Source organism: Polyergus mexicanus, unplaced genomic scaffold, assembly GCF_030449975.1.
Source record: "Polyergus mexicanus isolate NDT 795.1 unplaced genomic scaffold, iyPolMexi1.0 SCAF_4, whole genome shotgun sequence".
NCBI lineage: Eukaryota > Metazoa > Arthropoda > Insecta > Hymenoptera > Formicidae > Polyergus > Polyergus mexicanus.
Window position 1 is genome coordinate 3,037,472 of NW_027223324.1, and position 16,871 is coordinate 3,054,342.

At 34.3% G+C, this 16,871-nt stretch overlaps 2 protein-coding genes across 2 annotated transcripts in view; one reads left to right on the plus strand and one right to left on the minus strand.

Moving 5' to 3' along the window:
• Positions 1–16: 16 nt before the first annotated feature.
• On the minus strand, positions 17–1,774 carry LOC138932782 (uncharacterized). Its single transcript, XM_070294944.1, has 3 exons — positions 1,403–1,774; positions 724–1,259; positions 17–641 (listed from the first exon to the last, which is right to left on the minus strand). The coding sequence occupies exons 1-3, from the start codon at positions 1,685–1,687 to the stop codon at positions 275–277; spliced, it is 1,188 nt and encodes a 395-aa protein (XP_070151045.1). The 5' UTR covers positions 1,688–1,774; the 3' UTR covers positions 17–274.
• A 2,989-nt stretch (positions 1,775–4,763) lies between these two features.
• Positions 4,764–16,871, plus strand: part of LOC138932216 (rho GTPase-activating protein 20) — a 175,816-nt gene continuing 163,708 nt past the window's right edge. Inside the window, exon 1 of the mRNA XM_070293821.1 lies at positions 4,764–5,826. Within this exon, the coding sequence (XP_070149922.1) occupies positions 5,635–5,826 (192 nt within the window). The 5' untranslated portion in view covers positions 4,764–5,634. The remainder of the gene's footprint in view (positions 5,827–16,871) is intronic.

The window sequence follows — 16,871 nt, forward strand, 5'->3', positions numbered from 1 at the left end:
CATTTTTCAATCATGAATAAAAACATCATCAACCGAGGAAAAACATTTTCAATACATAATAATATATATCAGAGAGATAATTAAAATTTCTCAAATATATATATACGTGTTGTAAAAATCATTATATATATGTCAATTTGTCATAAAAATTTATCTTATTTTATACTGGTTTTTTTTTTAATTAACAAGAATAGAATATTCTTAGAATATTTTTTAATAAAAATATTTTCATCATTAATCTCTTTTTAAAATTTATCTTTCTGTCCATTAAATATCAATAGTGAGCTTCTTGAATATATCCTTTGATAGTTTTTGGCAAAGGCAACTTGTGTATGTTATCTAATCTAGTATTCTGACGAATGACAAAACGGCAAAGATACTGTAAACTTCTTACTTGTGTAAACCTGCTCACTGGTTTTGTTAATCTAACTGGAAATGATGGATATCCCGGATATTTCGGCCTCGAATAACAAATGACAGCAGATTGACTGAAATTCATGGAATGATTTATCAAAGCAGCCACCGAAGTAAAGCCTTCACTCTCTGTACATTGATTACACAGAGAAAATAGACCGCCACTGTGTTCCATACGCGCATGTAGCATCTTCCCAGATGATTTAAAACTAAGCGTTAGGACGTATCTATATAATTATATTTAGCATTTCAATCATATATTCAATATAAAGTAAAGCATTACAAAATTAAATTATCTAATATATATACCTATCGTCTGATGAATCTCGAACCAAGAATGCACCATCTGGTTCAGATATGAGCTTGGCATCAGCTTCATCTCCTGATATAGGACCCCAATACCATCCATATTTACTTAAATTGAGTAATTCTTTTGCAAGACTCGCTTTGACTTTATGCTCATTACTTATCGTTTCATTCATATTGCATGAAACTTTCGCTATTGCACTCGGAACAGCCATTATAGCATCGGAACAACTAGATGTTGCATAAACAGTTGCAATATCATTTGTCAATTCATCTCGTTGCCTGGTAGGAACTATAAGAAGATTCATGCCAGTTGCACCATAATATTGTGTATTAATATTATCTATATTTTCTTTAGTACTATGGCAGGAATTTTCAAGTACATCGCCCAATCTATTTTCATACAAGGGTTGTCTGATTGATGAGATCTCTTGCTTGTTATTTGAAAGCTCTCGCTCTTGACAAGAATGAAAAGGTTCTTGAATAGATATAATGTTGTTCTGATTTGAACAAGGGCTTAACACATCTGTCTCTTTGCTCTGAAAAAAAAAACAAATAAAAAATTATTTTAAAAGTATGGTACTGTAATGCAAAAAGGGCGAATATATCAAAAGAAAAAAGAAGAAAAGATTTATTTTAAGAAGCGAACAAAAGAGAACAATAGAAAATAATATGCGTTTACCTTTCGCTTGGATTTGCACAGGTTTTTTATTTGCAAGCGTTTCTTGATATTTCTGAAAAAATCGAACGACACCTTGCTACCTGAAGGATTTTTTAACCTATGCTCCATGTCCTTGGTGTCATTCGTCGAGTCGTTCCTCTTGCATTCTTGTCGCGGATTACTCTCGCGTCGCCAAATAAAAGTCGCGAATCTCCCGTTTGTTCCATGCTTCGACTTCTGTCGTGCGCCTACTCGTTCCATAGCGGTACTTATAACCGATTCCGAATCGGAGTTTGGATTTATCATGTTAAGGGGATCCCAAAAGGTCTGTTTTACCGATAAAAACGCGAATATTAGTTATTATGCAAAATATTTTTGTTGATTATAGATATCAACAAATCCTTTTCCGCAATTGAAGTATACATAATAACGGAGCGCGGAGTTTAACATTTCATATGAAGAGTGAAAAAAAATTATAAAATTACAGTTTTTGTTATCGGCCCGTGCTGTCAACATTTACTTAATATAAAAGATTTGCAATCTGCACGTGTCTAATCAGTAAATTCCGCAGTGGGCATTTCATCAAGGGATATAAGTGAACTTAGAGAAGTGAGTTTAGAAGCTTTATAAAAAAGATTTTGCAAAATAAAATTTTCATGCATATGTGCGTGTGTGCGAGATCGAGGCACAAGAGTAAAACAGAGCAGTAGATTAATTGCGTGATGTCGCGATAGACAGAGCTGTAATTTTACATGACAAGGGCCGGTATTCATATATATATAGTCAGTTCTTATTTCACGACTGTCTTATTTAGTTTAGGACATTTTAAGATTGATCTTAAATATAAGAACTGACTATGAATACCGGCCAAGGACAGATATAATCATACTATCTTTGTCTCTTTCGTGCGTGTGAGAGTAACATAAATGTACGCACTAACATCACTAACATATCTTTTCTCTCTCGATCATACGCTCTGTCTCTTTCTAATCGCTCGCTCACTAATATGTACTACTATCGCTTAAGCGGGGAGCACACACCTTTGCATAAGCGCATAATCATAAGCATAAGGAATTTGATTGGTCCAGCATAGCGCTCTCTTTCATCATGCTACGTGCAAGCGAGAACGCAATGAGAACGCAAGGGGAACAAACAGAGTATGTCCTTTTCTACGTGCATCTCGGCTCCCACTCCTCAACACTCGGTCTAGATATATACTATGTCTATGGTTAATACTAATATTAGTACTCCGAGCACCCAACAGAGTACACTTTGATCGACACGTGGTAACACCACGTGTCTCCTACTTTTCGAACGAAGATTGATAAACTTTTGAACTGACAAAAATGTTTATTATTTTTTCCTTTTAGTTTCATGAAACTTTTCACAATGTTACATTTCTATAGAAATAGAATAGAACATGTTTGTCTAGAAATGGAGAGAATTGCAACGGGTTATATCATGTTTTATATTCATGTCACAAAGTATAATACAAAGTACGTTTTAGAATTGTTCTTAACTGGATCCTAACTAATAATCTGATAACTTAATATACTGATCCGCCTATATTCATATTTTGTAATGATTACGTGATATGATTTTCAGGAAATAATATTTTGCATATTTGTTCAATACGTGTCGTTTTGTTTGACATACACAGCTACTCGTGAGTAGCTTCTTATCAGCGTACAAAGTGTCATCAGCGTGTTTTATCAAATCTACTATTTGTATTTGTACCCCCGAGAAATGTGAAATAGATTCCGATCATATCAATTCGGATAAAATATTATATGAAATGTCATAGAGAGCTCCTATGCATTGTAGAATCGAGAAATTGAATTGTAATAAAAAATTATAGAAAGACTTGCTGTTGTTACAAGATTGAAGCATCAGTAATAAAACAGCATTATAAAATATCGAAGAGACTGAAGATTTTTAAAAATAATCCAAACCATTTAAATTTATCATCAAAAGAGATTAGCTGATCTCGTCGTAACATACTCTATACACGCTGCATTTGAATGTTTATAAACTTGGATGAATATAATACCTAGACCTAGGTGACACGTTGACGTTATGCAACCGCTCGACACGATTAGCGTTAAAAATGCGCTTTCTAATAGGTCTTCGTTATTTATAGATGAGAAAGAAGATACCGGCAACGTCGTATGTCGTCGGGATGCTTCTGTCAACGAGTTTCGTCACGCAGTCGTCCGTAGATATAAATCAATCATCGATCGCGTATCGTGATTTCCTATCGCGATTTTGGATTACGCATTCGAGAGTTCTCGCATTTAGCGGAAACAATGACTTTCGCCTAAAGAAATACCGGATACCTGCCATAAACATAGTGAATATAGATTGCGCATATCGATCAAGTATTTTGTTAAAATTAGAGAGAGAAAGAGAACTTTGGGAAAAGTTCGATCTTTTCTATTTTTGCTTTGAAACGTTTAATGAACCAATCAAAACGAAGAATCTTCGGAACGAAAATAGTGTCAAGCGAAGCGCACCTTATAGTTAAAATGATCTTACTTTAGTTAAAGAGGGATAAACAGACTCCTGAAATATTGTTGCTTTCTTTAATCGAAGATTAAAATTTAATCAGTCGGGATAGAAAATTTTAGTTTCTTTTCTTCTGAAATTTCAATCTTTAATCTTCAATTTTCAATGCATTTAGTTTGCAACGCAACGCATAGTTCGATACAGGCTTCACGATTAAAACAGAATACGCGCACGATCTATTTTTACTGTGTTTATGGATGTTGCGACTCGCGACGCACTTCGCTTATATCGCAATTTGCAACTATTTTCTTAATAGAAATATCTTTTGTTTCGGTTACATTCGAAATAAAATAAATGAGAATCATGATTTTTATATCGAAAAAGGAAACAAAATTGAGTAGAAAGTGCGATTGAAAAGGTGAGTAGAACATATGATACTTTTGATCTTAATCTTTAATTAGGAAATAATCCATTTCAACTTTAATTGTTTTTCTAGCCTAAAAAAATCAATGCCTTTATGCTGCTATTATGCATTTATCAAGCGAGGTAAGAATTGAGCGCGCATGTGTTCGTGACAGGTATGAATTAAGACGCGAAAATATGAAATCGTTACGCGCTCCGGAGATAACGGAATCTATGTCATACATAGTTCAAGTATCGTGCGACTAATTCGACGTTTGACCGAGATCGTGCGCGCATCTGTTACATATGTTACATCATCGCGCCAAACGTCTCGATCCGCGATTCTAGCCTCCCGCGGGGATGCGTTTTGTTTACCAACGGTGCGCGGCTTCGCGCAACGTCTGGGCCGGGGGGTCGCGGGGGTCGGGGTCGGGAGTGGCACGGGAGCGGCGCGGAGGTGGCGTGTGGCATGGCGCGACGATGGTTAAGCTAGTGGTGGCCGGCGCGACCGCGTGTGGTAGGAGGCTGCCGCGATTCAATTTCAGTCGAAGCGCGTCAGGCAGGCTGAACGAGCGGGCGGGTGGATCAAACGAGCGCCGAGGTAGCCAAGGAAGATCAGTCTCACGGCGCCTCTCTGATTTTTGAATCTTCGGCAAAAAGATGGAAAGAGAAGAAGAGAGAGAGAGAGAGAGAGAGAGAGAGAATACAGATGCAAGTGCGCTCAGTCTGAACATGTGCCCGCGGTACGAACGTAGGTACATGTGGTCCGCGTCATTGGCTTCCCTCGCGCGCCCTCGTCCCCTCCCCGCCTAAACTGGCGCTGCGCGCGTAGTACGCGTTCAACGCATCCGCAGTCAGTTTTTTCCATCGCGCGTGTCCAGTTCGTCGCGCGTTAACGTACGTCGTGAGAGACGTCGCGAGATTTATCCGGCGATTATATTATTCGGATTCGACAATATTCCCGATTCGCGGGGAGAGCGCGGATTATACATACCCGCTGCCCGCGAAGAATATCGTTCGAGCAGTGCTCTTACCGCGAGTTCAATCTCAAGCGTGTTCGCATTTTCAAATCGGCAACGGTATAAATGGCGACGGTTGCAAAACTTTGGGAACTTGGACGGTTTGCGCGGACGGAAAATCAGTGACGAGTATCTTGTATATTTGGCGTTAACCTACGAGATGGTCCTTCGCAAGGACACGTTTGCTATAATCACGCGGTAACAACGACGAGCGGACACCGGCCTTTATAATTGTGTATACGGGTTAGCGTGTATATATGTGTATATATCGCCATGAACGAGAGCCATCGATAGGAAGAAAAGGATCGCTCCCGTCTGTGATCGAGAATGGAATTCGGGAGCTACAAGGGCACCGGACCCCGCATTAGGGTTCGCCGGCGCGCGGAATTGGGCAGACGGCTCACCAGGAGGCTATCCTTCGTCGCAAAAATGCCGGCTGCAATTCTCAGTAGGGCGAATCAACCCGAACCGAGACCGGTCGAGATTACGGCGATTGCACCTGACAAGACGCAGCTCACGGTGAGTAAAGTGCTCCATGTTGATTTATTAAACGTGCGCTTATCGCCTCGATGATGATCCTCTCTCAGCGTTAAATCTTTCGAGAGAGATCGAAAGATTTGATGTTGAAATAAATTGTATGTATATATATCATATAATATTATCTATATTGTAAATATTTAGATAATTTTAGACATCATTTATATAGATTTATTTTTTTTTAATTCTCTATCAAAAATTCTACGAACTCTTCTCATTTTCGTGATGAAATTTTATTTTTGCGATGTATTTAAAAATTAGAAGACACGAATCTCGCAACTTCTTTAAAATCCTTCTAAATGTATAAATATAAATAAATTAGCTTTCAATAACTTTATATAGCAAAAATGGGAATAATCGATATGCAAAATAGAAATAAAATCGATATCCTGATCAATTGGTTGAAGTGATTGAAATATTTTTTCATAATGAGAAATATACCAGATGAGAAATACAATGATATAATATATAAATATGATATACATATATACGTATCATAAGTATCAGATTAATACATTTAATAGAGCTGATATTTATTGTGATTTATTAATAATAGTAAAGTAAACGGCATATGGTATATAAAGATCACGATAATAACCTACATAAGATTTAATTCTTTAAAATATACAATCTAATGAAAAAATATATCAATATCTCAAGATTGAAACATATTATTATATGCTATTTATGTGTTATAATGCAATATAATTTTTTTTATTTTCAAATATCTGTTATAAAATATCTGCTATAAATTGTGAAAGTACTTGCGATATAATTATAAATTAGCATCGATCGACGGAGTATCGTTTTCATAACTTTACACTCGATCGCCGTTGACATTGCGAAGAAATACATGCATAAATTTTAATCAGGAAGCTATTGCTCTTCCGAGCACCGGTTCGGAATTTTTGCACCAAATTCCAAGGTAGAAATCGAAAGGCGTTATATAGACATCGGCGATTAATATACTGGTATATTATACTCCTCGAGTATAAATGCTATCCATCTATTAGCATTACATGTTATCGGTATTTAATGCAGGAAAATTCTGCATGTCTCGTTCTCGCGATTTGCTAATTTGTACCGTTATCTCGTATCATTATCTTTACGATAAACATCCCGTTTTCAAAATTTTGATATATGTAATTAATAGATTTTTTTTTTGCAGGTAGACACACAGAAATATATAAAATTATACATTAGTTATTTATAAATATTTCATAAAAAAAAAAGAGATTATGTAAGTGCCAAGAATAATATAATCTTTATTATTATTATTATTATTATTTTAAATGAATTTTTTATAAAATTATTTTATATATACAGCGCGAAAATATAAAACACTGTGGATGTATATTAATGCTCCTAACGTCGTTTTCATACTTGCTCTTTTCCGCAGTGCACGCGAGGGAAAACGTTTTATCTAACCACCATCGAGAAGGGAAATAAATATTCAGTCTCCCAATATCTTTCTCGCGCGTTTCCGCCATAATCACAATGAAGGAAGTGTCGGATACATGCTCGATCTCTCGGGAAAGAAGCGCGGCGGAGTCGCATCATGAACATGTAGTTCATTGAACCTCGACGCCTTTTTATACGTAATCGGTTGTAAGAAAGAAAGCGTGATCGATGACCGATGCTTTCTATTGCGCGCAAAGTGACGAACGACCTATCTTTTTTTTCTCTCTGTCTCTCTCTGTCTCTCTCTCTCTCTCTCTCTCTCTCTTTTCCGTTGCGATTCGCGACGTGTCTGTCTCGTTCTCGGATCTCGAAACTGGGTCGATGATTTAGCGTGGGTCGAGCAGCGAATGTAAATCGATCAGAGTTTATGGCGTATATAAATGCATTATCGACGCGCACGTGCCCGATTATTGGCAGCTGCGTATAACAACTTTTCTTTTCTCGCAAAGCGCTAGTCACACGGATTTCTGTCACACACATGTGCGCTATTTTTTCAACACTCTGTTCTATTTTATTTATTCTTTACAGAGAAATCTCTGTTTATCTGGTGATGTTTTAGGAGTTTGTAGATTATTTGAAAATTTCTAAGAATATTTGAATGACATTTTAAGAGCTTAAATGAAGTAATTGAAACAGAGTGATATGTGATTCTTATTTCTCAAATATTTTTACGATAACATTGCTTTTTTGGAATTTAAATTTGGCCTCTACATGATTCGAACGATAAAAAAAAAATATTCTTATAAATTCCGAGATAATATCGATGAAATAAAAATTTAATTTTATTTCTTAAAGAAAAATTTCCAGAGATAGTTACAAACAATTTCCCACTGAACTTAAAATACAAACGTGAGCTTTAATATAAATCATATCTATCTTTTTTTTTCAAATGTTTAATTAATTTTGTTAGACATTAAACACTTAATCCATTTATTTGCCCACAGCAATTGCTCATAGCTCAAACACAGCTATATCATTTTTTTCCAATTTACATAAATTATTTAATAAAATAAGTCATATGAATTTTAAAGATTATATACACTTTATAAAAAAAATGCTCTTTATAAGCGGTAATTCATTTGCATCTATAACGTGATAATGCCATATATAACGAATTATAACGATAATAACGAATGTAATTGTAATAAAAATTATCAATAGAAGAGAGTTAACGGCATCAGCTATATGTACAGGTACTTAAAGTAGAATGCCGTTTTGCAGGCCACCCGTAACTATAAACGTACATATAATCGTGCGATGCGGCTATTCGCGCCGACACATTTGCGATCATAAGAGTAAAAGTTCGCGGTTACTTAAATACCGATATGCAACCGCGGAGAGTTAAAGGAAGTTCCCCACAAACAGCGTGCGTTTGTGTATGAGACGAAACGATAATCGCTAATATTATTGCTAATACCACGAACACGTACCGTTGCGCTGAAGAGTTTTCAGCAAGATCCTTCGACGATCTCGTGATACGTGGTATTCGTGATTTACGTCGTAATTACATCCGATAATGTCTACGTATACATATCTATACGAGCGTAGAAAATAATTTATTATGATCTTTTTTAATATTATTCTCTTATCAGCACAAGTATCATAAAGATCTTTCTGTTTCGAAATATGTGATCAATTAATTGATTCAATTATTGATTTAATTTTTAATTCTTTACCGAAGGAAATATTTTACCTGGGCTTATAATATATATATATATATATATGAATGGTTTTTATTTATTACTTATTATACTAGAAAATGTAGAGAAATATATTGGATGTTTAAAGAATGTGTTATATGTTCCTAGTTTAATATTTTAGAATTTTTTACAGAAATATATTTTGGAGTCTTTATTCTCTTGTGTAATAGAATCGAAAATACATAATATAGATTAATCATCGTTTGTGATTTTTCCATTGGTAAAATTCACATTTCGATATAAAGTATTAGTATTTTGCTGTGCAACGATTAGAATGTTGTCCGAGACAAAATCTCGTGTTTATCTTGATGGTTAGAGTGTTAAAACGCGCTTGTAAATCTTCGTCTTAATCTCTGCGGCTATCTGCAAAGGTATTTCAAGTATCTTGAAATATATTGGCGTGTAAAATACAAGGGCATTTGTTATTCCTGCAGACATTTAATTAGTTGCATGGTTACGTCATGCTGTTCTGGCGACGAAAAGGCTATTATCGACGAATTAAAGTATATGTATATGTAAAATTATTTTTGAATTATGGATTTTATTTTATAATCTCTCTTTTGTTTCTTTTCTTATCAATTTTTATATTAATTTTTTTTTTCACAATTTTCTTTTGTAGACAAAATATGCAGAATTTTATCTTTTATAGATTTTTGTAAATTTTTGCATAACTTTTTTTTTTTTTTTTTTTTTTGTAGTCTCTGTAGACTCCGCAAGTCTAATAAAAGCCTACGCATGTACGCTTTAATGCGACGTGAAATATGCTTTTATAGCGGCCATAAATATCATAGTAGAGGGATATCGTATAGTTTTCGCAAAATTAATTTTTTTCGGCTGATCGACATGTGTGAGGTATATTTAAAGGTCGCTGACTTCTCTCGACCCGCGGAACGCTAAGATTCACTTTCGATTCTCGAGCGAAGCAGCGTGCGGTATCGATCATCTCTTCTTGATCATTTCGTAATGATTATGAGATTCTCTTCCGATGCAATCTAATCCAAAATAGCTATCATCAGTTATATTAGAAAAATGTTCATTTCTTAATAAAGCATTATTAAACGCATTTCAAAATTTTGATCGAAAAAGAAAATATATTGCTCTACAACATATCATGCGAAGAAAATATTAAAGTAAAAAGATTTTCATATATATATATATAATTTACTTACATTATTACAATAATAAAATTTTAATATCTCGTTCGATAATCCGGCGTAATTGAAAAGAGACGCGCGTTTCATCTTAATGATTTATAGTTGTTCTTAGGCAGGAAATTGAATATAGCTCGGTTACGGCAGCATCCTCTTTAGCAGTTAGAAAAGGTTAAAAAAGCTGATCTTAATTAATAAAACGGAGAAAGTGACGCTTTTATGTGATAGCGGCGTTTTACGATGCCGCGATTAGAACGCTCGAAGGTTCGTAATGTAGTTATGCCGGTTATCCGACAAGTTCGATTCTTACTCATTACGCACCTGTTTATTAGCCGGCACACGTGTGCGCGAACAGGAAACGGCACAAGTTATTTTCACTTGATCTAATATCCTATGATTTTGTTCACGCTGACAAGTAAATTATGTCTGACGTGGCAAACCTTGCAGAGGTTACTTATGAACTTAGTCGAATTAAATAAGTATCACACACATTTCGTTTAATTTTAAATAATATATACTATCAAAACAAGCAGCATCCAATGTTGACATTATCGTGTTAAAGATGCTGAATTACTGCTTATAAAGCACCTTTTATAAAGTACATAAACTTTAAAATTCATATTATTTTATCAAATAATTTATATAAATTGCAAAAAATGACATAACTGTGTGTTTGAGCTATGATAAATACAATATAAACATATATTTAACAACCTTAATTAAATATTTATGAAAAAGAGAGAAAATTTAACAATATATATTATATATATATATATATATCGTATTCAAAATTTTATACATAACATTTGTTAATTTATGCAAAATGAAATTTAAATAAGATTATTCACTTCATATGTTAATTACGCGTTTGTTCGATCGTCTAATATGAATGGGATAACTCGTAATGAATAGGAGAAAGCGATGCCCGAATTAGATTTCCATCCGCCTTTTATCGCGGTATGATTAAGCCGCGCCGTTATACTAGTTATATTTACCTGTGCTTAATCAAGTCTCGGCTCCTCATGCACCTATCAATTACCACGTACACGAGCGCATCTGTGCATCTACATATATCTAGAGAATCTAAAGAGACTGACATCTTATTGCGAGCTGAGTCAACGTTAACTTAAGACAAAGAATATTGCTCGGGCAATGTTGAGTCGGCGATGATGCTAATATTGGACTTCTCGGAAAGAACTAGTCATTAACATTAATTTTATTATTATTAATTTTTATTAATATATAAAGGATGAGAGATGTAATTAAGTGACCTTATTTGTAAGAAAATTTTATTAAAAATAATTTAATTTTATATTTGTGAATTTCTTTTGAGATTCACTCATCACTCATTAACTTTTTGGAGATTATTTATTTATTTTCAACTAAATATTTTAATAATTATGCAAAATTTAGTTAATAGTTGCAGCATAATTGATTTTATAAAATAATTTAATTTTGTTTTATGAAAAAATAAAAAAATTGAATAATCTTTTAGAACGTTGGTTTTAATAATATTATTTTTCGATAGTTTGTAGTAATCCTTATTTTCTTTTAATGCCATTTTTAGCTAAATTTTAATACTAATTAGCATTCTGCTGTAAAAATTATATTAAAACATTTTGAGGCAATAACACTTTAAAATCCATCTTATTAGCATGGAAGTCTCCTCTGTAATAAATATAGTATCTTTTCACGAAGACTATGTTTGCCGAAAATGTTATAACTAGCGTCATAATGGAAGGCTAGACTTTTTTTGGAAGATGATATTGAACAAGGGCATTGCTCATTATCTGCCGAAATTTCAACGTTCGTATAATGCGAGTCGTTGGTCGAATTTTATTGCGGATGTCTTTCGAAGATATCGGCAGCTGCTGATTACGAGGGCTAATAAACGTGATCCTGTTTGGACATATTTCAGAAAATTGTCTCATTATTAGGAGGCACACATAACACAGGCTATAAAATCATTCGGTAATTTATTCTATTTTTTTGCCGGCTCTCTTTCCACGCTCGTCCCAATCTTTCGGCCATTTATGTATTGCACTCGTTCGTGCGTGCCACGCGTGCTGATAATGTCTTGTAATTAAACCGCACGCGGCGGCAATTCGAGAAATGTTACTCGTAAGTGGTTCCGAGTGCGAACGTGGCAGATAATGACGTACGATAAATTCCGATTTCGTCAAACACGCGCGCGCGACTCTCTTTGAATCTTAGAAATTTTCCTTATATTTCGCAATACCTATGTAGTTAATAAATCTCGTTCTCTACGATTTTTAATGGACTCTTAGGCAAGCATAATCCTGTTTTAGCATTTTTGACAGAAGAATTAGGTCACGATTAGAAAAAAGCAGCTCATTTGCGAACCCATGTTCATAAGAAAAAAGTTTTATTTTCACCTCTAAAATATGCTCCTAAAGTTTAGCGCATCATTTCAGATACACCCTGTATATATATGTATATATATATATGCGTCATTAAATTGAAGAAAACGTGAAGCAAAATTTTCAGGAAATGATACACAGTTCTGAAGCTTTCACCACGCAGCGTTATGTCATGGTTGGAGAAGGTGACAAACGATAACGAATCTGATAAAATTACCGCAAGCTTTTATATATCTACAGTTTTGCATAGCATCATTTTTTAAGGATCGCGCATTCTCTCTCTCTCTCTTTTTTTTTTTTTACTGCCTAGATGCTTTTTTCCATTCGCAATTCGTATTTTTCTCTAATCATTAGAATTATAAATTTTGTTAATTATTATTGAACTTTATATATATAAGCAATTTTTTAAATTATTAATATAATAATATTTTGAAATATTATCGCGTATTATATTGTTTGAAAATATACGCGATTTAATAATATTTTTTTATAACCTTTTTTTAAAGTTAATAACTTTTTCTGAATAAAGATTAGATTTTGAAAAATTTGCCGCATTTTTCTATATTTCTCGGCGCAAAAGCAATATATAAACCATGCTGAAATAATATCCATTATATAAATCACTTCCTATTCATCTATTTCCAATCGGCATAAACAATGGGTCGATTGCTTCTCGAAGCTTTTCCGCATTTGCGTGCGCGGAGACTTTTATCACGAGAGTAGCACTCGAAGGCGGCAAACATATGCTTCGAAGTATAGTTTACGTGCACAACACGCGCTATGTACGCGATTCTCATACAGAAGCACGCGTGCATACATGGTATCTTGTACATATTTATTCGAGCAACAGGTTTAATTCGATGATCGAGAGGTTTCCAAAGTATGTATGCTGTCAATCATAGAATGAATCTGTTGATGGGGATTATTGAAAATATCCTTCAATTCTTGATGTAACTATTTAATTTACAGAGAAATAACATTAAAATATCACAGATTATAAAGAAAAATTAAATAGTGCTTTTAATTCTCAATGATTTCAATGCTCATGATTCGATAATTGGATATCCAGCAAATCATTTCTATGTAAAAAATTGAATGTAGAATGCTTGATATGTTTATGATGATTATAGTATAGAAATTAGTGAAAAGTGTAGATACATATCGTTATTCTTTACAAAACTTAAGATTGAGCAATATTTATTAGTGAATTCTTAAGCAACTTGTAAAATATACGGATAAAGTTAGCTCGGTATTTTCTAGGATAGAAGTTACTGTTTACGGTACGTTTGTTTGCGCACGAACGTTTTTGTTATCGTACCCTGGAAAGTTACGTTTTCAAAGATACGTTGCATTCGTTGCCATGCGTACTGCACTGTACGAGGAGAGATCTACGAGAGAGGCAAGGATAAAGTGTTACGTAAAAGCCGCGTTGGACTTGTTTGCCGCGTCTCCTTCTGATCGGCGGCAAATACGCCTATCGTTCTCTGTATACTTTTCCGTTCGTCGTGGATCTAATGTGAGCGACTAATGCTAATTTGATTCCCGTGTAGTGCAATCACGACCCTCATTGCCGATGTTACGCACATCACGCGCATTCCTGCGTGCGTCCTCCGTGCGCGCGCGTACGTTTTTCGTCTTACACGATTAATTGTCGCTCGCCATTTCAACGATCGGCTATTCAATGTGGCGGTTGTTCGAGCAGCAAAAGGGGCAGGAATGTAATATTAACATTGACGAGACTCGTATGTAATACATATGATAACGAGCGCCTGCCAGAAAAGCGTCATCGATCTTACGAATCTTGTATTACAGTCCACGAACGTCAGATTTAACGAGGGAAATTTGCTGGACGTGTCAAGACTTTGATCTAGATTATTTATTTTCGCAAAAGTCATATGTATCATATATATTATTTTTATATATTTTTATTAATTTCATATATATATATAAATTAAATAGCTTAAATATGTGAATTAAAAAGAAAAAAATTGTGAAAACTTTGATTTTTCTCTGTCTCTCTTTACATTTTAGCTTATTTTTGAGTTTAACATTAAAATTAATGCAAATATATATTCCAGTAAAATTTACGAAATTCCAGCGAGCGTGAAAACATTGCTGTTTTAACGCGTCATGGTATAAATAAATATTTTTCAATATAACACGAAGTGACATTTAGCTTGTGCGCAGTATATTTGATTTATTTACGACACGCGATTTGCGAGCTGTAATACACATTTAATACATATTCTATATATATATATATACACATTTCTCTATATTTTAATATTCGATACATTTACATGAAAACTAAAAATGAATATTGCAAATTTGCCAAAAATTATCTTTGCTGAATTGCGAGACTTTTTCGTGAGAGTGAATGTAAAAACAGCAACTTATCCGAACTATATATTCCCGGTAGACTTTTACGCCCATGCAGATAAGCTACTATAATCTCGTGCACACACATATGCGTCTTTATAATATGGCTACACATGGCCATTCGTACGCTTTCACGCTCCATGTGGCGCACATGCGTCACGAATTCCGTCGTAGAACTTTTCGAATGGAAATGTATTATTTATATTTAGAGATGTTTATATACTAGCTGCGTGCACTCTGTGACAACGATCAATTTATCGTAAGAACAGTGCTATAATTTGAAATTTGCAAAATTCTCTAAGAAATTTATTTTCTTTGCACATGAATTTTTTATTCTCGCGTCTATACCTTAAATTGTCTAAAACAATTTTTGAATAATAGTTTTATATTGTTTTGTGCGATTTAAAAAATTATGATGACATAACTGTTTCTTTGTTGCAAGAGAAAGATATTTAATAAGATTGCGCTGAAAAGTGTGTTGAACGAAAAAATCGCCCAGCAACGTCAAATGTCAAATCAGGAGAAATTTACGAGAATCGTAAGATCGTGATTAACTGTGCACATTACGTAACCAGGCTCGGTGACTTAAATCGAGAAAAACCGGGTGTACTTACCGAGATATTTATTGTAAAATAGAATCGCGTGCGCGAGACTACCTGGTTCTGTGTTGGAATTCCTTAGATTCCAGCGATGGATCGACAAAGTATTCGCTTATCCGGCGAATTAATTATCTTTCTCATTTACTTTCATCCATTCGCGGACTTTGCTAACTGAACGTAATGCTCAATCGTTAGAAATTTCCACCGTCGATTTGGAATTAGCGAGGACAAAAATCTTATTAAGCCTTGTCCATTATGTCTTTCACCAAAATACTTTTCACTCATAAATAATCATAAAAATTATCGCGTATATGAATAATATACATATACAATTAAGGAACATTCTATAGCGTGTTGACTAAAGAAAAATAATCGATATCTATAATAGAATTACATACGTGACGCATTATATTGAATTATGTTTGTGTTATCTTTAATCGCAAAAACTTCAAAACGCACGTATTATTTCGCGTAACGGAATTCGATGAATTTCCGTTGTATAGCACACGCGAATGTTTGTAACGAGACTCTTTTCTCTGTCGAGTTCAACGACCGAGAAACGCATTGAAAAATGTTGTTTTCAGTCAATTTTCAAATGTTATTTTCAGTCTTGTACATTAATTTACATTACATTAATCTCATTATTATTAATAATACAATTTTGTACATTGATTTACCGTGAGAAAGCCTCGCGTAGCGTATCGTAACGTATCTTCGCGCGTTCGATAAGAAAAAACATTAATAGCCGCGAATAAAAACGTTAAGAAAAGAAATTGCACGTTTTCCCGAGGGATGGTTAATGAAACGTACATGTAGAATTACATCGGAAAATAATAGCCGCGAGATAATAATAAATAAATAAAAAAAAAAAAAAATGGAGATAGAAGCCTTGAGGTGTCGTTAAGAGCGCATGTTGTTCACTGAAAGCGTTTAAACACGATACAGTGGTCAAACATCATGTGAGAAAATACACGTGATATATACATGAGACAATCGCCGCGGCGCATCGTTGCATTGTCTCTCGGTGACGGAGAACGTCGATTGATATATACACAGAAGAGAATACTCGCCGTTTGTATGTATTTGCGGCGTATTCATCATCGTGCATTAACGATTTTGCAATACTGGCTATCAATGTACATTGTATATGTACGCACTTTTTCCTGTCGCGACAGCTTCTCGGAAATTCTTCGCGTCTGAATACTTTTCGCCGGGTGATGTTGTCGAAATCATATACATTCTTCACAATATCTACGTATTGTTAAAATGATTAAAATTTTTGCGAAATCTCTTTCACGATATTATTTATAATCAGTCTCAATGTATATTTAAATGTAAAATAACATTTTTCAAAAT

Coding starts and splice junctions, on each gene's coding strand:
- LOC138932782 (XM_070294944.1), bottom strand. CDS start 1,687: ATGATAAATCCAAACTCCGATTCGGAATCGGTTATAAGTACCGCTATG. Junction 1,260..1,402: donor TGTGCAAATCCAAGCGAAAG/GTAAACGCATAT, acceptor TTTTTTTTTCAG/AGCAAAGAGACAGATGTGTT. Junction 642..723: donor CGAGATTCATCAGACGATAG/GTATATATATTA, acceptor ATAATTATATAG/ATACGTCCTAACGCTTAGTT.